This window comes from Pongo abelii, chromosome 21 (assembly GCF_028885655.2).
Source record: "Pongo abelii isolate AG06213 chromosome 21, NHGRI_mPonAbe1-v2.0_pri, whole genome shotgun sequence".
NCBI classification, from domain to species: Eukaryota; Metazoa; Chordata; class Mammalia; order Primates; family Hominidae; genus Pongo; species Pongo abelii.
The window spans coordinates 17,780,243-17,801,084 of NC_072006.2; the positions used below are offsets into that span (position 1 = coordinate 17,780,243).

The following is a 20,842-nucleotide window of genomic DNA, read 5'->3' on the forward strand; positions in this document are numbered from 1 at the left end:
TCAGCCTGCACTTTGACCCACTTCCTTGTAACTGAAAGTCATGCAGCACTGATACTGACCACTGGCATCCCTATTGTTCCTATGAATAGGATTTCTGATGTTAGAATCATAAGGCTTTTATTTAAGAACTGCCTAGGGAGTTTTCCAGATCCCAAATTCCTGCTAAACATCCACCAGCATGAAGACCCCCACAGAGGAATAGAATCAGCATGAGAAACAGTTTCACCATTTCCCCATCCCATGACTTCACCCTGCACTATTCATCCAACCAACCGTCCCCACACTTCAGCCCATTCCAAAACCGTTAACAGCCCTTTTACCAAACTCCTTGGTGTAAGGTTCTTCTATCGGTTCAAACCCCGAGAGCACGCCAACAGACAACATGAGGCGGTGTGGAGCAATATGCTGTTTTAATGAGAGCCTGGGTGCAGGCAGGCTGAAGCCTAAAATGGCGTCAGCACCAAGTGAGGACGGGGCATAGGTTTTATAGTCGCCTGTAAACAGGAAGTGTCCTAGTATAATGTAACTGCTACTTTGTACCCAGACGGCCTCTTTCTCGATCTTCAGGGGTACCTGTCTTCCGGCCAGGGTAGGTGTCTTCCGGCCGGCCCTCTTCCTGCTTCTGCTAACTTGCTGACGCAGGCTGCTGACACAAGTGGCCTTGCGCCCTGGGACTGGGCCTGAGAAGGGAGGAGTCATTCATCTCCTTAAGCTTTCAGGCCCCAGGGAGAATCGTACACTTGGGGAGATGGATTTAACGTTCCTTCCCATCTTCTAGATCAGGGTCCTAGGATTCAATCTCCTTCTCTGTTGTGAATTGGTGTCTTGGCGGATTGACTAGCCCTGTGCCTCGTTCATGGATTTATTTCAGTTACACTGGCAATATAAGTTTGCAAACCAGGAAGAGACTGTCTCCAGCATATGCCATTGGTGCTCTCTCTTTGAAGAGGGAAAGGGCAGAATGGATTTTATGTCTCACAGGGCCTGTATCACACAATAGAGTTACATGTATTCAGCAGGTTTGGGGGAAAAGCTATACATGTGGAGAAGGGAGGTGAGCACATGCACAGTAGGCACAGATGTATTAACATGCATTCTGTGCTCCATTTGGGGTGGGGTTTCAGCATAAAAATAAGGTAGAATGTGGCTCTTTCCATCAAAAAGTGAACTGTAGGAGACAAACACAATGTGTGCACAGTCTCTGTAAGCTGCTGGAACTGATTTGACGTCTTCAGTTGCTTATCAGAAAAGAATGTTTCTAAGGTCTTCTGTCCAATCAGAGTTGTGGTGGTCTGGGTTGTAAATCAGAGGTAGGAATTTGCCTGATAGCTCTTATTGTTAGGGAGTTTAGCAAGGGTGTGCTTTTCTTGTAGCCCTAGGAATTTAAGGAGTTGCTCCACCCATAAGTAACTTTTCTGTTTCCTTAACCTTAAAGTCCACCTTAGTTGATAAAGGGCATCTATTTTGGTCTCTCCAATCTCAGTTTCATGTGCTACATTGAAGTATGTATGAAAAGAATCAATTGTCTTTATCATTTCATTTTTTTTCTGTTCTGATTTCAAGTGTAGTTCATGCTTCTTACAGAATATTTGGGGAAAAGCAGATCTTTTTAAAAGAAATACTACCCATCATCTCACTACTAAAAAACAACTATGTTAGTTACTAAAATATCCTTCCTATGTATCTATATGCACTTTTGAAAAGTAAATTTCCACAGAAAAGTTGTAACAATAGTTCAAAGACTTTCATGTACTCCTTTCTCACATTCACTTGTTTACATTTTCCATTACGTGATTCTCTTTCCGTCTAAAACACTTGACAGTAAGTTATAGACATCCTGCAAACTTACTCTCTAAATATTTCGGCTGGCTTTTCTTAAGAACAAGGACATTCTCTTACATAATCAAAATGGTAAGGTTCTTGTATCGGTTCGAATCCCGAGAGCATGCCAACAGACAACACGAGGCGATGTGGAGCAACATGCTGTTTTAATGAGCGCCTGGGTGCAGGCAGGCTGAGGCCTAAAGTGGCGTCAGCCCCAAGTGACGACAGGACAAAGGTCTTATAGTCTTCTTTAAACAGGAAGTGTCCTAGTCTGACGTAATTGCTACGTTGTACCCGGATGGCCTGTTTCTCAATCTTCAGGAGTACGTGTCTTCTGGCTGACTCTCTTCCTGCTTCTGCTATCTTGCTGGCACAGGCTGCTGATGCAAGTGGCCTTGCACCTTGGGACTGGGCCTGAGAAGGGAGGAGTTACTCATCCCTTTAAGCTATCAGGCCCCAGGGAGAATCTTAACAAAAATCAGGAAATTTCACATTGAACAGTACCAGTATGAAATGCACAGGCCACGTTTGAATGCTGCCAATTGTTCCAACTAGGGTCTTCCTAGACCCTCTCCCTCTCCTCAGCACCCGTCACTTGATCTGCATGTTTTTGAAGAGTAGAGATCATTTATTTAGTAGAACATTCCTCAGCTTGGGTTTCCTGATGTATCCTAAGGAACGGATTCAGGAATGCATCTGGGGCAGTGATGCTGCAAACAGGACTGGTGCTCTTGTCAGGGCATCACATCCACTATTACGTGATGCAGGTTCGTCCCAGTGTTGCTGATTTCAGCTTTCATCACTTGGTTTAAGGTGTTGCTCACCAGGTCTCTCCACCAGAACTGTTACTATTTTTCCCTTTGATATACCTATTTTTAAAAGTGAAATTCCCAGTCATTTTATCTTACATTGACCGAGAATGTTACTATGACTTTAGAAAACATCTGTGTCCCATAAAAGACAAAGAACTTCACTTGAATCCTCCAAACATGGTGACAGGTGTATGTCAAAGAAATGTAGACATGGAGATTGTGGGGCTTGCTCTGGTACCGTTGGTGCCAGTAGGAAGGGAAAGAGGGGATGTCGAGTTTCCATCCCAGGGGGCAGCAGTGAGAGAAGGAACATGCCTGGGGGCAGTGGAGACCCTCTTCAGACAGACACCAACGGCCAACCAAAGTCAGGAGCACTGGTTCTCAAACCGGAGCACCAGCAGAATCCTCTGGAAGGCTTGCTAGATGCACATTCCTGTGCCCCAAGAGTATATAATTCAGAGCATGGAGGGTAGGGCCCAGAATGTGCATTTCTAGGCAGACTCAAGAGAATGCTGAGGCTCCTGGTCTAAGGATCCCAATTTGACAACCAGAGGCCTAAAAGAACAACACTTGGGCCATTCTTGGGCCTCTGCAATATGAGTGTCAAATCAGTCACTCTGCAAATATTTATTTTTAGCATGAATTTTGTTACTAAAACAGAAGAGCTGAAACCTGCTGGTGTAATTGCATCTAACGCTATGAAAAGACATCTCCAAGAGCTACTCCAGATTCGGTCTTTGAAGATGATTGCCAACCCCTTGCCATCCTGTAGCCAAGCTTTCCAGGGCATTTGCAGAGAGCGCATACACCTAAACCTTAGGCACACCTTCTTTTACTCTGAACATGGCTCCATCCACACTTTTCCAGCCATATTGAACTGTGTGAACAGTGTCAATAGTCAAAGATTCTCCAGTCCAGGCAACCACCCAGAATCCAACTCTTATTGCCAAGTGAGACTACTGAGGGCCAGAACAGGCAAGAGAGGGGAGGCCAAGAGAAGCAAAGGCAAGGAGCCCTCTGCTCCAGCCTCACAGAAAAAAAAATGAGTCCTTAGATTGTCCCCCACCCACCCATGCACATGGTTCCATCCTGCCCACCTTTTCTGATCTAGAGGAGAAGGCTGAGTAATTATCCAAATTCTCTCCCATCGTGAAGTCTGTCCCAGGCCCCAAGCTGAAGGAGGTTCGTCTTCCCTGCTCCCTGAGCCACTGACCCAGGCTCAGGTCTGGCTGTCATCACATTGGGAGAGCTCTTTGCTTACCTGCCTGTCTCTCCTCCCACAGCAGAATGAGTTCTTAAGAGTAAAGAACAGGATTTCGTTTTCACCTATCCTTCAAAATGCTTTATCCAATGTCTGGAGCTTACAAAAACCTAGATGGATGAATGAATTAATAAATAAATGAACAGGTAGCCAAGGACTCCAGCCCTAGAAAGCTAGTGGGATTACAAGGCAGAAATCCCCTGTCTCTGGAGCCTAGGTGCCAGCCCAGGAGCAGCATGGCAAGAGAGAGAGAAAAGCCACATGTCAGGGGTGTGAGCTCGGGACGCAAGTTAAAGGACAAAGCAAGAAGTCAGTCCTCACCTGTGTTAGGAAGAAGGCAGGCCCAGTGCTCAGTGTGTGCTCAGCTTGAAGACAATCAGTCCCAGAGCTGAGGAAGGGGTTCACTAGTGGGCAGGGGTTATGGGATGTATAACTCTTCAGTTATGGGAACTGCAAGGCAGGGAGCCAGATGGCTCAATATAACCTCAAGAGCAAAGGAAATAGGTCCCATTTTCCACACCCCCAAACTTCCCCATTAAATACTAAACTATACAGACTGGCTCTGACCAAGCTCTCACAGTTGCCCACTTCCCATCGTCTGCTTTGTCTTGACAAAACTTGGGTCAGACTTTTCTTTTCTATGGCTCTTTTGTATAAAAGAATAATTAAAATGCAAATAAATCTATGAAGTATCATGCAGGATGAAAACTCATTCAACATGCAGCATCAGTTCACAAGATCAGAATCTCTTTTTTCTGAGAGGTCAAGATTGAAAAACTGGGAAATTTCTTAGAGGAAGATGAGAAGAGAGAGAGGCCATGTAGACAGTCCTGGATGGCCAGGACTCCTCCCTTCCCATTCAAAACAGCACTGGGAGAAGCTTCAGGTCCTTGGAGGCACTGTTGAGACTGGCTTCATTTTCTAGAAAGTCACGAATTTCGAGAAAATGGGAGAAAGTTACAAGCCTTTCTCCCATTGATCTTTCCTCACTGGGCTGCCCATTCTCCAGCTGCTGGTTTTGCAATTGCTGTTCCGTTTTTCTGAGTAGAATTTACATCAACAGCACATTTCAGTGACAGTACAAATGATTCTGGCACTTCCTAAAGGGCATAAACTCTGTGAGCCATTAGCAATAAAAGGAGCTGTCAAGCATCACTCTGGATACACTCAGCCGGTTGACATAATCCACTTCGCTGAATATTCAGAATAAGTAGACATATATAATTAAATGACTTTATTAGGGTGACTGTTTTCTGCTGAAGTTATTTGAGTCATGCTTGATGACTTTTTTCAATATAAGTGATTTATAAGATTTATAAAGAGACTACTGCTACTAACAATGATGAAACCAGTTATGCAATCCATGCTTGTTAAATGAGCCTTTACCAAGGCTGTCTCCCTGTCATTACCCTACAGGACTCTACCCGCTCCTGCCCATCCACAGAGGGTAGGCAAAATGTGTTAAATGGCACTGACCCTTGATGACACTAATTGAACCAGGCCTGGATACTGGACCCAAGCTGGATCAATCAGATTCCCTTCCCTCATCATCTGAACTTGGACCACTGAATATAATTTATTCAGAAAGTGGTGGATGACCAAGAGGTAACACTTGAGGTTGGGGTCAGCTCTGAGCCAAATGCAAACATAGCAAGCAACTCTGCTGAGAAAAAAAATAGGGTACACTAAAAAAGCATGGTAGAGGTGAGTGAGACTGAGTGGTTTCCCAGTGTTGGGAGACAATTATCCATGGCCTCTCCATTTCTGCACATCTTGTGAGCTAAGACTCTGACAGCATCTCCTCTGAACTATCCTTTCAAAGATGTTTGTCCAGCAAGAGCCTTAGGAAACAGAGACACTGTCTCCTTCTGCAGAGGGAAGATTAGTATTCAGATCAGGATGATAAAGACAATATCTTTCTCTGGGGCAAGGTTTGGGAAAGTTTGCTATCAGCCCCTTGTAAGACTAAGACTTCTTAAATGCAGGGTTCCTCAATTCTGTGCAGTGTCCACGTGGACCCACCCCTATACCATGAGCTGTGGGAGTGGGAAGAGGGGTAAGGGCAACTGGTGCCCACACTGAATGCTGGGCCTTAAGTAATGAAGCCCTAGGTGTCTAACCGAGGAGTGTCCTGTCTTCTACCAGCATCTGTGAAATTGTGGGAGGCTACCTGGTTTGTTCTCAAGTAGAGTAAATCTTCAACCCTTCATAGTCCTTGACAAAGTGTTGAGAAATTGACTAGTGAGTGACTCAAGCTATGCAGTAAATAACAGGTAGAGAGCATGGTGTACTAACAAAACAAAAACCCATTTCTAAACTGAGAAGTTTGTAACCCATCCAGAACCATTGTTATAATGAGCTCTTTTTGCTTCCAAATAGATTTGCAAGAACTTGTATTAAGTCTATTTTAAAAAATATGCATTATACTCTGAACACTGAAAAGGCAGAGTTTTCTAAGTATTGATTCCTGTGTCATTCAATTGTGAGAGCATGTGGGTTTCAAAAATGTTTTCAAATGCTCCTGTAATTTTCCTTGTGGGGTGGTGGGAGGAGTGAAAGGTTACTTTCACTGTTAGTAAAATGTCTAGGAACAGAAGGTCTGAATTAATAGCCTAGTTCCTGCAATTGTAATGATTATAAGGATAAGTTTGAGAACGTAAAATGTTCAGGATCTTAGGCTAAGCACGATACGTATGTTAAATGAGTAAACTGTTTTGAACAGAGTTGAGCACATAGTAAGCGCAGCATAAATGTTTGCTATTCTTATCATTACCTTATCTCATTCAATGAACTACAAACTCTTGTGTTCATCTCTCAGAGATGAGAAAATCAAGGCTTAAAGCGGTCAGTAATTGCCCAAGGACAGTGGTTAGAGTATTTTTGGCTGCAAGCAATAGAAAATGCAATGAAACACTAATGTTAATTGTTTTAAGCAGAAAGAAATTCAGATTGGCTGCCTTATCAGCTCTCACTAGTTCCTTTCTGCTGTCTTCCTTGTCATCTTCAGTAGATCGGCTGTCACACTGGACAAGCTTCTCATCTCATAGTCACAGGGTGGCTGCAAGAGCCCAACCTTTCCTAGAAGTCGCCTCTTCAAATTTCCCCACATGTCTCATCAGTCATGGTTGGGCCACGTGCCCACCCCTGAAGTGATCCCAGGTTCCGGAGAGGAAACCAATGTGAGCACACAAATACATTTCAAGTGCAGTCCTAAACAAAATCAGGGATCTGCCCACAAGGAAGAAAAGGCGGTGGAGCTTGGAATGTATGCAACCATGGCTGAGACTGTAAGAGCCACGGTGGAACTCCAGGCTCTAAAGGTTCTACCCTGAACCTCAAAGGTTCCACTTTCCATTGTGATGAAAGCATCTCAGGTCTGCACTGCCCAGCTTGGCAGCCACAGCCTCCCATGGCCACTGAGCACTTGAAATACAGTTAATATGCTAAGGAAGCCCATTTAAATTTTTATTTTCAACTTACTTAAATTCAAAGAGCCACAGGGGTCTAGTGGCTCCTGTATTGACAGCACAGGGTCGCCTTGTTAGTGGCATCATTTATCACCCTGGGCAGCATTGCTATAGGAATAGCCATATCCTGTAGGTCTATAATGCTGTAGAAATAGAATGTGTGGTGCAAATGGAATTTAAAATTTAAGTAGCCACGGTGAAAAAAAAAAAAAAGAGAAACAAGTAAAATTCATTTCATAATATGCTTTATCTCTATTTCCAAAATATTATCATCTCAACATGTAAGAAATATAAGAAGTATTCATGAGATATTTTACATTCCTTTGTTCATCATAAGTGTTTGAGATCCCATGTGTGTCTGACACAGCACCTGACTTTGAATTCACCACATTTCGAGTGCCCCATAGCCCATGTGGCCATGGTTTAGAGATTTCAGAAAGCATTCATGGAAAATTCTCTTTACTGATCCTCATTCACTACCCTGGGAAGTGGCCAGATAAGGAAGCAAGGCCCAGAAGGGCCCAGCCAGTGGCTATCAGACTCCAGAGTCATCGAGTCCCTCGAGGGCAGGTTAACTCACAGATGGCTGGGCCCCACCCTCTGCATTTGCCATCCAGCAGGTCTGAGTGGGCACCAGGATGTGGATTCCTAACAGGAGAGGCTCATGCTGCCAGTCTGGGTCCACATTTTGAGAAGCATTGCTCCAAGGGTCCCACCCATGCTCACACCCCAGTAAGTAGATGGCTCAGAATTGAAATCCTTGCTTTCCATCTTACCTCTCATTCTCTTTATGTGCACAGCCATGAGGCCAGGTTGCTAAGACAGTCTGAAAACAACTACCAAAGAACAGAGGTGCTGCTCATGGTTACCCCAGTGTGCTGCAGCCCCTGTCCTCCAGACAGTGACAGCAGAGTGGACCTAATTTGGATACTTTGTAAACGTTGGACCAATGTGACTTATCCTAGTCCTGTGCCTTTCTCTGGCTGACTTTTCTTTTATCTCATCTGATTGTGAGTTCAATTTTTTTAAAGAAAATCACTTAATGAAATCTTAAGGAAGCCCTCACCTTTATGTTTGGTGTAACAGTTGAGTTTTGGGGGTAGAGCTGAGGGCTCTATCATTGTGATGACTAGGGTGTCCCTGGAGTTCATGTGGGAATCTGAAGACACTTTCCTGATCCACACAGGCGACTTCAGACAATGTCCTACACTTAGCCATGGGTAAATCATGCTTTTAATATGCTCAATGGCAGAACTGGTCAAAGCCACTCTGAGCTGCTGAGAGCACTTCAGATTATTTTCCACACCAGCAGGCGATAGAAGTGGCTTTCAGGGACTGCTGTCATTGCTGCTGAGATCCAAGACTCCTCCTGGTGCACTGTGATTTGCAGGGAAAGCTGTGTCTCTCTGACCTGTGGGCCAGAGGTTCTGAAGATTGCTTGAGGTTGCAGGTACCTCAAAGCTTGAGCAGCAGTTTTGAAGTGTGGAGATGGGAGGCAAGTTATTCACATCTCTAACAAAGGAGCTGCTGCTTCTGGCTTCAGGAGGGGCTGAGAGGCCCCTGATTCACTATCTCATCACTGGGCTGGAAGCTCCACAGGGATCAGTTAGGCCTGTGGGCCATGCTTTCAGCACTTGGAGGAGAAGGTCCCTTAGACTCAGCCTTTGGCTCCATGCCACTCTCGACAACGTACAGGGAAGCCACTTGGGCCCGATGCTGGAATTTAATCAACAGACAAGGAAGACGCCCCAGTGTGTACTGGGCAAAAGAACGGGATGGGTGTGCTGAAAAGCGTCTCATACACAGACTTTGTTTTCCCGTGTTTTAACTCAGCGTGAAAGTTTCTCTAGGTCTCCTCTCCTGGGGGAGAAAGGTAGTGGCTGCTTTCCTGTTCCATTGCTTCTTTAGTGTCCTCAGAGAGAACAGCTGCCCCAGCCTCTTCCTGTGCCAGGGCCCCCAGGCTGCCCTTCAGCAGTCTCCAGCTTCCCGCTTCTGTGAGCAGGGGCCTCTCTTTTTGGCTTTCCTGACATTTCTCCTGACCTCTTCTGCTAGCCCTCCTGAATGCACAGTAATATCTGTACGTTGCAGTTGGTCCCCAGGCTGCTGCCTCTGTCTCTCCATCTAATGTTGCATCTGTGCACTTTAGAAGTACCAGGGAGCCTTCAAAATATATGGATACCTGGACGCCACTCCAGATAATTCAGTCAGAGTCTCTGAAGACAGAGCCCAAGCATCCGTGTGTGAGGCTTTCAGATAATTCCAGCATGCATCCTGTACTGGAAAGCCCTGTATTGAGGTTGAGGCCCTCATGCTGCAGAGGGGGCCTAGAGCACAGGGAAGTAAGTTCCTGGAAGCACTAGCTGTTTATCACATAGGGCTAATAACCATGGGGACAGTCGTGCATGCTTCTCTTCTTACATGCTAGCTTACTATGCTTGGAGGCGTACATATGTGTATGGGGAGAGGAGGGCAGAACCGGGAAGCATTAGTAGAAAAAGCTAAAGTAGGCACGGGAAAGATTCCAGGGGCTCACACATGAGGCAGGACAAGAAGAAATACTTTCTCAGGAAAAGGGAAGGGGCCGAGTGTTCAATGGGCAGAGAAGACAGCAGAAGAGAGGAGACCAGGAGGACAAGATAGACCCCAGCACTTCCACACTAAGCCCTGGAAAGGCTATCTGCAGAGGAGCCACCTAAGAGTCTTCCCAAGACCAGGGTTAAAGGGAAAAGCCCCTAAACTCCTCTTCCCTCCCAAATCTGAGGTTGCTCTTGTTCCCTTCCACCAAAGGATGGCGCCAAGTAGAGTGACAAAGGCGCCATCTCCTTCCTCTTTCTCAGGGAAGGGTCTCTCTCTTAAGGACAAAGATGTGAAGGGTCTCTCTTAGAGACAAAGAGGAAAGGACAGACCAACCTACAGAGTGGAGGAGTGCTAGACCAAATCCTCCCAATACATCTATTTGAGTGGCAGAGACAGGGGACAGTGATTGAGGTCAACTATGGGGCTGCACTGGTGCTGATCACGCCCCTGCTCCCATCCCACGCCTGGATAAACAGCAGTCGGCAGCTCCCCTCACTCCCCAGTCTTGGAAAGGCCTCTTCCAGTTGCATCCGGACTCCCTCCTCTCCATCGCTGTCCCAGCCACCCAGCGAAAAGCTGAGACCCAACCCCCCAGGTGGCCAATTCTAGATCCACCAAAGGCCCTTCTGGGCTGTGCTGGGGGCTAAAGGGGGTCACCATCCCACAGAGATGGGGCCAAAGACAGCCAGGCTCCTAAAAGTCAGCGCTACTTGAAGAATAACTTTCCCAGGCCAATCCCCAGTTCAGGAACGTTGCTGCGCCCTGTGACAGCTAGAGGGACTAGGGCTGGAGCTGGCGGCTGCTCCTGGGTGTCCAGCCCGGGGGCGAGTGAACTCACTATCTCTGGAGTTTAGCAGGAGAAGGGGAATTCCAGGCCGGAACCCCTTTCTTTCCCGACCTCTCGACCACAGTCCTCCCCAGGCACATTTCAGAGGCCAGGGATGGAGACCCACGGATAATGACTGAACCAGGTCACAAGGTGAAGGTTCTGAGATGTCTGGCTCCCGTAGCTTCTGCCAGTTCCCGAGGCAGCTAGCACAGTCTTGGCCTTCTTTGGTGGCATCTCTGCCTCCACCTGTCCGTCTCCATTCCTTGTGCCCACCGCACCTCAACTGCTCGGAGACAGAAGTTAAAAAGTCCGGCATCTGCACTTGTCCAGAGTGGGTTGGGGAGCAGGGAAAGGAGTGGTGAGCGGTGGGGAAAACTGGACATCCTGACAGACCTGAAATTCACCAAGCCGCCAGTGGAAGCCTCAGGTTCCGCATCTATAAAAGGGACTCAGCCATGGGCCAGGATGGGTCGTCGCGAGGATTAAGGGGCAGGGTGAGGGGATGTCAAGTGCAAGGCAGGTGGCTCCGAGTTTCCAGGTGGTCCCTGACCAATTCTAGGCACATCTTTACCCAAAGGGAGGACTCCGGGACCCCCAGCCCCGCCGTCGCAGACCCCCTGTAACAAAGCAGGGAACTGGACCTCAAAGGGCTGCTGGGGAAGACGGGATCTGAATAGAGGTCTGAAGGAAAGAGGCCAGGCGGGGGACCCCGGGAGCGCCGGACGGGGCGGGGGGGTACTGTTGACACTGGAGCCGGACTGGAGACCCGGGAAGCTGGGGCCGAGTAGGCAGCGGTGAGGGGGCGGCGGAGGTGGGAAAACGGGGCGGGGCCGGAGAGGACTGGAGAGCTGAGTGAGGCGCTGACACCCAGGAGCTGGGGTGCCCAGCGGCGCCGGCCACAGCGGTGCGAGCCAGTCGGGCGCCCGCGCGGTGGGGCGCGCAGCGCGGGGATTGGCGGGCGCTCCCCGGTGCCCGCAGCTCTTCAGTGGAGCCGGGAAGAGCCGCGCGTCTGCGCGCCAGCCCCCGCCCCGGGCCCGCCGCCCGAGCTCTCTGGCGCAGCGCTAGCTCCGCCGCGCTCAACTGCCCTGCGCCGGCACCCCTGGGCATGAGCGCCCCCTCGACGCTGCCCCCCGGGGGCGAGGAAGGGCTCGGGACGGCCTGGCCTTCCGCAGCCAATGCCAGCAGCACTCCGGCGGAGGCGGAGGAGGCGGTGGCGGGGCGCGGGGACGCGGGGGCAGCGGGCATGGTTGCCATCCAGTGCATCTACGCGCTGGTGTGCCTGGTGGGGCTGGTGGGCAACGCCCTGGTCATCTTCGTGATCCTTCGCTACGCCAAGATGAAGACGGCTACCAACATCTACCTGCTCAACCTGGCCGTGGCCGACGAGCTCTTCATGCTGAGCGTGCCCTTCGTGGCCTCATCGGCCGCCCTGCGCCACTGGCCCTTCGGCTCCGTGCTGTGCCGCGCGGTGCTCAGCGTTGACGGCCTCAACATGTTCACCAGCATCTTCTGTCTCACCGTGCTCAGCGTGGACCGCTACGTGGCCGTGGTGCACCCTCTGCGCGCGGCGACCTACCGGCGGCCCAGCGTGGCCAAACTCATCAACCTGGGTGTGTGGCTGGCGTCCCTGCTGGTCACTCTCCCCATTGCCATCTTCGCAGACACCAGACCGGCTCGCGGCGGCCAGGCCGTGGCCTGCAACCTGCACTGGCCACACCCGGCCTGGTCGGCAGTCTTCGTGGTCTACACTTTCCTGCTGGGCTTCCTGCTGCCCGTGCTGGCCATCGGCCTGTGCTACCTGCTCATCGTGGGCAAGATGCGCGCCGTGGCCCTGCGCGCTGGCTGGCAGCAGCGCAGGCGCTCGGAGAAGAAAATCACCAGGCTGGTGCTGATGGTCGTGGCCGTCTTTGTGCTCTGCTGGATGCCTTTCTACGTGGTACAGCTGCTGAACCTCTTCGTGACCAGCCTTGATGCCACCGTCAACCACGTGTCCCTCATCCTCAGCTATGCCAACAGCTGCGCCAACCCCATTCTCTATGGCTTCCTCTCCGACAACTTCCGCCGATCCTTCCAGCGGGTTCTCTGCCTGCGCTGCTGCCTCCTGGAAGGTGCTGGCGGTGCTGAGGAGGAGCCCCTGGACTACTATGCCACTGCTCTCAAGAGCAAAGGTGGGGCAGGGTGCATGTGCCCCCCGCTTCCCTGCCAGCAGGAAGCCCTGCAACCAGAACCCAGCCGCAAGCGCATCCCCCTCACCAGGACCACCACCTTCTGAGGAGCCCTTCCCCTATCCACCCTGCATGGCCACCTCCCAAGGGGTCGACAGCATTCCTACAGCCCGGAAGACTGCATCTCCTGAATGCTCACCTAAGCTCCACCACCTGTTCCTTCCAGCAGCCCATGTACCTGCCGGAGAGTGTCAGAACTCTTCTGCTGCTCTCCTCTCCCCTGCACTCTGGCTTTCAGAAGGATGCTTCCATATGGGTAGGACTCCTCTGGAAACTGGGCTAGGATATTAATCATTCCTGAACCTCTGGCTGTTCTTCAAGGGCTGGGAAGCAGGAGGTGGTGAGAAATGAGTGGCCCCTGTGTGTGACTCCTTACAGCCACTGCTTGGGAGAGGACTCAAGAGGGTGGAGGGAGGTAGCACCCTTCCTCTCTGCAGACGCTCTGCCTTGTGGTGGGAGCACAGCTTGTACAGGAGAGAGGAGAAAGGAAGATGCCCCCAGGCACCTGCCCTTTATGTGTCTTCCTGGGCTTCTGTTAAGTGAGACTTATGTTTACAGCCTGGGGCACTTGCTTCCTTCCCCACTCACCCCCGGCCTGGGAATAACATCTGCTTGCTGTCACAGGTGTCTCCCTGGGTTGCCCTGAGCTGGGAGCAGTCTTCCTGTGAGTAGAAAAGGTTTGGAGAGACATGACATGGGGTTTATTGCAAGGCATAAAACCAGGTCAGTAATAACAAAGCAGATGATAAAAACCTCGTCTAGCTCCTATGATGTAATTTTTTTTCCCTGATCCTTTGATGTGGGAACATGAGAACTCATTAAGGCAGCAATTTATACTGTGGTGGTGAGTGGGAGAGGAGCCATGGGCGGGAAAAGCTGACCAGAGAGCAGCGAGGGATGGGAACCAGCCCAGGTTTTGGATAGAGGAGGCAGCTTCATCACCCCCTATTTTAGAATGTCATCGTTCAGTAAAACATCAGCCACATTAGATATTAACATGTAAGGTGAACACAATAAAAGGCCGTATCTTTGTTGCCTGATGTGTTAACCAAAGGATAAATTATCTTTCCCAAAGGGAAGGAGCTTAAGAGGAGCTCTAATTCTTCTTTCTGATAAAAACAGGGGAGGGGACAAAGGAGAACTTGGAACACTTATGTTAGCATCTGGTGTGACAACATAGGAACATGTATGAAGTTTGGGGGGCCCCACCAGGCTTAGCACTAAGAGACTACCTCTGGGTTTAGCCGGCCTGATTCTGGATGATCATTCTGTTGGTATGGGGAAGATGGTGTGGGGAGGGGAAGAGACAGCCAAAGGGCAACACCCTATGCCCTTCAGAGTGGTCAGCCTCACAGACCACTCTGAGAGAATGCGTAGCCATGTCTGTACTACATACTAAAGACATGACTGTGGAACGGAAGTTTCAAAACTAAGCCAGAGAACCCTCTGATCCTGCAAACACACATGCACACACACAGAGACATCAACCATCCCTAATTTGTTGGTACCCACCAGGGATAGCTTGGTTATGTGGAGTAAGTCAGTCTCCATGTCTGTGGGTCTCGTGTAACCATAACTACTTGGAGGTTTTTAAAACTGCACTATTTCTTTGTTCCTCAGTGTCCGATAATGTCTGCCAGGATGGGCACTGATAAATATGGTTGAATGGAACTCCAAGGACCACCCAGGCTGATAGTAGTGAGGTGAGGGGTTCACAGCACTGGCAGTGGTCCCCAGGGCTTCTTCCCAGATGGTACATGGGGTTGGAGGTCCTTTCTTTAGTCTCCCAGTGATCAGACTGGGCAAACTCTCTAATAAGCAAGACAGGGCACCTACCAGGACTCTTGGCAACACTAGTGTGTGGCTGCTCAGATTAGCCTGGAATAAGACACATTCTATTTAGAAATGTCAACCTTTTTAACTTAGTTGATGAAGGTTGAAGGAGAGGCAGCTTCAGGTGATGGAAAGAAAAGTCTCTGAGAGGCAGGACACCTCAGCCTCAGCTACCCCGTGAGCAGTGATTTAACCTCTCTAAGCCTCAGTTTCTCACTTGAAATATGCGCCAAGGGAGGTTTCGAGTTTTGAGCTCTTCCCACCTGTAAATTCTGCATTGGCAGAGACACTGGGGAGACACGTGAATCAAATGGTGGGAGGGCAGGAGATAGCACGCTTCTCTGCTTAGTCCTCCTTCCATCACCACTGGAAAATGAGCGTGAACCCTGCCCTTGACCCTGCAGTCATAAGTCATGCGGGTGGCAGTGGGGTGGGGGTGGGGGGTGAGCCTACCCACTGCTCTCTTCTTCAGCTTCAGGGCCTTTTCATTTCCCGGCAGCAACAAGGTGCACTGAGCACTTGTCGGGGCTGTGTTTGGAGCCCATCGACAGTGCTGCCAGCTTTAGTTCCATCAACCCCAGGCTTTTGTAACAACTGGTTGCATGAAACCCTCCCTTGTAGTTTGTGTACAGAAGACTGCAATGAATTGAAATCATGAGACATACAGCCAGGATCCTGAAAGCCACTGACATATGTCACCTGCCTGGGAGGCTTGCTTCGATGGTCATCTTGTTCTGCCTGCTAAGACCAGGAGTCACAGCTATTGACATCATTGTGAATAAAAACATTTTCTGCCACAGGTAGAAACAGCCTTTGCTCATCCCTCCATCTGTCAGAGATCTTGCTTTTTCTTTTGCAGTTGTCTTTAATGTACTGTTCCATGACAAGCCAGGTGTTCCATTTTCCCAGATGGTCAGGGAAGATGTTATTTGGACATGACAGGCTGTTACTCAACAGGATACTTGCCCAGTTTGTCAGCTTTGATCTGTGAGCAAAGATGCATGAGTTTCACACTTGTCTGTGAAGTATTGTCTTCACTTTCGTTAAAGTCATCATAGCTAGCATTCCTTAGATGCTAGAGGTGGATGCAAAGGATCAACTAAATATAGCACGTTTTGGCGGCACTGCCTCAGAAACCAGACATGAATCCTAGCAAATGTGGGCATTGACACTCTTCTCTGAGAGGCTGGAGGTAGTGAATTACCCCCATCTCCCACATTCTCATTCCATAAGTAGATGACAGCATAGCCTCAGATTCCTTAAGGACAAATGTTAGAATCCTAGGGCTGTGTTCTCTGAGACAGCTCCACCATGGTGTACACCGTCAGCCAGCAGCACACCCTGGAAACTGTCTTGCTGACTAGCATGCAAGGGGGTATACATGCGGAGAGTTTGCTGAGTGCTTCTCTTGGGTGGTGCAACAGGTTTTGAGACAAAACCATGAGTCTACAAAGGCCGCTTCTGCCTTCATGGAGCTTGGAGGTTAGTGGCAAAAGATAGGCATTAATCAAATAAGCACAGAAATGAGAGTACAGTTCTAAACCTAAATAAGCACTCTGCAGGAAAGGAATATACTTTCTAAGAGATGACGAAAAAAGAAGTTGCCCATGACTCAGAGCAGGCTTCCCCCAGGAAAGTGGCGGGAGATGACCTCCTCTGAAGCATACCTGGGCATTAACTAAGAAAGGAAGGGGCAAGGCACAAGGTGTTCCTGTAAGCTCTAAGCAGAGGGAACAGCATGTGCAAAGGGCCTGCAGTGGGAGGCATTGAAGGGCTCAATGTGACCAAACCACAGACCACAGGGGCATATGAGGCACTGGCAGGCACATGAGCAGGAGCCTAATGCGTTCTATGCCACCTTAAGGATGAAGGCTTTGCCCTAAGAGCCAGGGGTCAGTGGTGGCAGGCTCTAATGAGGGGCTTGGTTCTGCCTAGTAAGAGAAGCGTATCAAAAGCTCTGGGGTCCTTGTGAAATTGAGGCTTACACACCTCTGCTCTTCAGGGAGGGGTTGGCAGGATGATCATGTCCTTCTTTCCAACTTTCATCAACTTTATATCAACTGAAAGGCAGGGTCCTCAGTCCTGTGAAGGAATGGACTTTAGTGCCTAACAGTGGGGGCACTTTCTGAAATGGGGGAGAACTTATGTAAAAAAATGCCTAGAATGGGAATATTGACTTTCTACAAATAAAAACATGTGGCTTCCTATTGTCAAAAGACACCATGAGCATCCACCTGCTGCAACATAACACTTGAAATGACTGGATTCCTGGGGCTCTATCTGCCTAGAGAGTGGGGCTGCCAAAGGTCAGCACTCACCCAATGTGAACGTGTGGTAGATGGGGAGAGAGAACAGACTGAGAGGCACACAGGCCAAGACTGAGTTCTGGCTCTCCCACTTCCAGCCCACAGTGGCCCAGGGAAGGCTGCATGACTGTGTGGAGAGGGCAGAGCAACAGTATCCACCTGCAGGTGCACAGTGACACACAAAGGCCGTGTTCCTGGCCCAGGGGAGGAAGGTTTACCATTCAAATGGTGACTGCTTCATGATACAGAAGGAGGAAGAGGGAGTTGGTGCAGAGTTGGGTGTCTTTTTTTTCATTTTTTTTTTTTAATCAGGCTTTTATTAGTGTTCTGAAGAGGCTATAATTTCTTTTTAATCTATTTTTAATTGGAGTATAATTTACATATGGTAGAGTGTCCTCTTTTTAGTTGTACAGTTCTATGAATTTTGACATGCAAATTTTTACATTTTACATTTTACATTTTTACATTTTACATTGGGGCAACTAACTGTTGCCCCAATCAAGATTGGGACTGTTTTGGTCACCATCTACTTCCTTCTTAGTGGCTGTGATTTGTGGCCAAGGAGGCAGGACACAGATAGCATGGGGAGGACCTGAGGAGGTACGGAATTGGAGATGGTGCTATCCCCAAATCCAGAAAGGCCACCTGGTTATACCATTTCTCGAGTTCCTCCCCCCAGACTAGGAGACCTCAACCAATTTACATGGGAAGCTACAGCCCTCTTGACCTTATGGATCTGAAAAGAAGTATCCTGGACTCCAGACACCACCTGGAGAAACTAGAGGGTTGAGTATGTCCCTGGGCAAGCTGCTAATTCCATAATGTCATCGTGATCCTTTACTCCAAGCACTGGAGAGAGGGTGTGGATTCCACTCCAAGCTCCCTTCCGCCAAACAGAGCAGAGTGTTCCTCAAGATCCAGCCGCATCCCAAAAGCACCATTTCCATTTGTCGCGGGCCTCCAGGCAGCTTGCTGTTGAGTTTGCTCATGTTTATCATGGCCGTATCCTGTGCTCTGGAGAGTCATAGATTAAACAGTGAAACTGGGACTTGCCCCATGCCCTTCTCAGACTTTCCATTCTCCTGGCACTACCCTTGGGTTTCTGCAGTACTACCTTTTTGGAGGAAGGGGAAAATACATGAAGAAAGACTGGAGTCAAACCCTGGCAAAGGCTCGCTGAAAATGGTGATTTGGGATTTTATGAGCATTTCAGAACAGATTTATTTAAAGAGGGGGACAATGAACAAGGCGTAGGATCTCCAAAGAGTTTGTGGAAGATGGGATCCATGTTCCCAAAGGAATTAAATCGAAATAAGGCAGGAGGCAATGGGCAAAGGGGAGGAATTAGGGAGAATGTGGAAAAGCCCCTCTCCTCTTTGCCAAGTAGAACAAAGCTTTGCTGGACAACAGCAGGGTAACTCAGCATTTAGGGATGGCATTAGCAAGAAGTCAGAAAGAACATTTGAGATGGGCACAGAGGTGCTAACCTCTACCCAAAAGCACAGAGGTTATATTGCCAGGTGTTGAATATGCAGAAGATAAGTGGGTTTTGTCTTAGGATAATATCCATATAAAATTTGCTATTTTAACAGAAGATTTCCTTCAGGCAGAGATCCAAGGAAATATCTGGCCTGTGGCCCAGGTGGCATAATTGTCACAGACCCCAGCTTTGACTCTTGGTGTTTCTCACTAGATCCCTGAAACCCTCTGCTGTCTGCTCCCCCTCTCCAGTGGGCATGACCTTAAGTTAACCCATCCTCAGGGTTCTTTTGTCTTTCGCAATTACACTTTCAAAACACCCTGAAAAGGATTTCGATTCTATTAGCATCTGATGTTAAAACAACATCCTCTTGTGAGAGGAAATCAGTTGTTCGCCTACATCTGAACCTGCTAACCAAAAAAAAAAAAAGGAGGAAGGGAACACTCAAAACAAAAAGAGATATCGCTGAACCCAGGGCATTCATTCTGGAAAAGAAAGAAAGAACTGGGCATTGTCTGCATTGTTTTATGAAGAAATGCCTCTAAAGGTCAGGAGAGGTATTTTGAGTACCCCCACTCAGCTATAACCATGAAGAAAATGTGTTTTCATGTATTATTTGCAACCTCAGTTTTCCTCGAATAGATGATATAATAAGGTATCGCATTCAACAGAGAACAGCAAGTGTCTCCAGAAGGTAGGAGGTGGGGGATCTTCTGTCCCCTGGCACCATCCACAACCATAATGTCTCTCAAAGGAATGTCACCTGCAGGAACCTCTCTCCGTACCTCCTGCTGGCTCTGTTGGGGCCAGAGCTATGTTTCTCTTTCTCCTCTGGGCCCTGAGAAATGGAGAAGGGCACTCTGGAACATGTTCTTCCTCCTCCGAGCCTCCCTGGGAGACCAGCGGAGGGAGTCTCTGCCCCCCTGTACTTGACTAGGCCTTGTGAGAAGGGAAAATAAGCTGAAGCCTTTGAAACTGGATTTTAGAGTGACCGAGTGTTGGAGCTCACTTCTCACCTGGCACAAAAATCTTCCTGTTTAAGCTATGATATAGATGCCTGCAAATCCAACATTACAGTTCCTCTAGCATTGACAACATTGCTCCAAGCAACTGCATCTTCCCTTGATGGAACAGTCTCCACTTTGTGCAACCTTGAGTTTGCCCCTAAGACACTCATGATTCCAACACAGCTTTTTTCTGTACTCATTTATGCATCTACCAGTTCACTGGCACACAAGTAAACAGTTATTGGGTATCTACCATGGGCCAGAAACTGAGCTTATTGCCTCATCTAATCTTCCTGGAAACCTCGTGAGATGGCACTGCTTGCACCCGTCTTACAGCCTTTGAAGGGTCATGTGGTGCCCGTGGCCATGTGACCAGCAGGTGTCAGGCTGGGATCATACCCAGGTGTGTATGCTGTTCACACCACATATCAGCCCTGCGGGGTGCTTACAGCGGAAATTGTGCAGGTTCCTGCCCAAGAGGACATGTAAATTCATCTAGAAGTAGTTGTTATCTTCCCAAACAATGCAGTACATAAATTGAATCCCAGCGCACTCTCATCAAAACTCCTTGAGTGCCCCCACTTGCACCCAGAACATTTTTCAATGTCACTCTTTCAGTCTTTCTTTCAGTGTCTTTGACCTACAGCCCCTACAGTCATCTCCCACTGCTTGTATCTCTCTTTCCACCTCTTCAGCTGACTTGCAGCCCGCCTCACCTTGTTCACTATGCCCAGTCCGCTCCACCAGGGCTCTTCCCAGTGCAGGGCCTTTGCAGGTGTGATCCTTCCCACCTGGACTGCTCCCCCTCCAGTCTGCATTTGACAAGCCCCTCCTTCCCCTTCAGGTCTGGTGTTAAGTGTCAGCTTGTCCAGGAAGCTCCCTCTAGTCCTCCACTCTAAATCCTGCCTCCCTCGTGCGCCTTTTCAGAGTGTGCTGTGCTTTTCTTCCCCTGCACTTATCACTGTTTCTAAGTTAAGTACAATTTGGGGGTGATCAGTTGTTTTGCATCTTTCTCCCCTGCCAGAGTCTAACTTATATGGTAGGGACTTGTCATTGTGCCTATCACCATGAAAGGCACAGAGTAAATGCTCAGTAAATAACTGCTGAACTAATCTAACAAATAGGTGAGAACTGGAAAAAAAAAAAACAACAAAGTCATTTGACTTAAAAAAATGCAATCTGTTTACTTTAAAACAGCAGGCTAGGAAAAACAAACAAACA

The 20,842-nt window shown here is 48.6% G+C and overlaps 1 protein-coding gene across 1 annotated transcript; it reads left to right on the forward strand.

The window, feature by feature from the left end:
- Nucleotides 1–11,703: 11,703 nt before the first annotated feature.
- Nucleotides 11,704–15,631, forward strand: SSTR4 (somatostatin receptor 4). The gene has a single exon (XM_054542375.1). The coding sequence runs from the start codon at nucleotides 11,876–11,878 to the stop codon at nucleotides 13,040–13,042; it is 1,167 nt and encodes a 388-aa protein (XP_054398350.1). The 5' UTR covers nucleotides 11,704–11,875; the 3' UTR covers nucleotides 13,043–15,631.
- Nucleotides 15,632–20,842: the final 5,211 nt, after the last annotated feature.

What these genes read in the sequence shown, in the direction of transcription:
- SSTR4 (XM_054542375.1), top strand. Translation starts at nt 11,876, where the DNA reads ATGAGCGCCCCCTCGACGCTGCCCCCCGGGGGCGAGGAAGGGCTCGGG.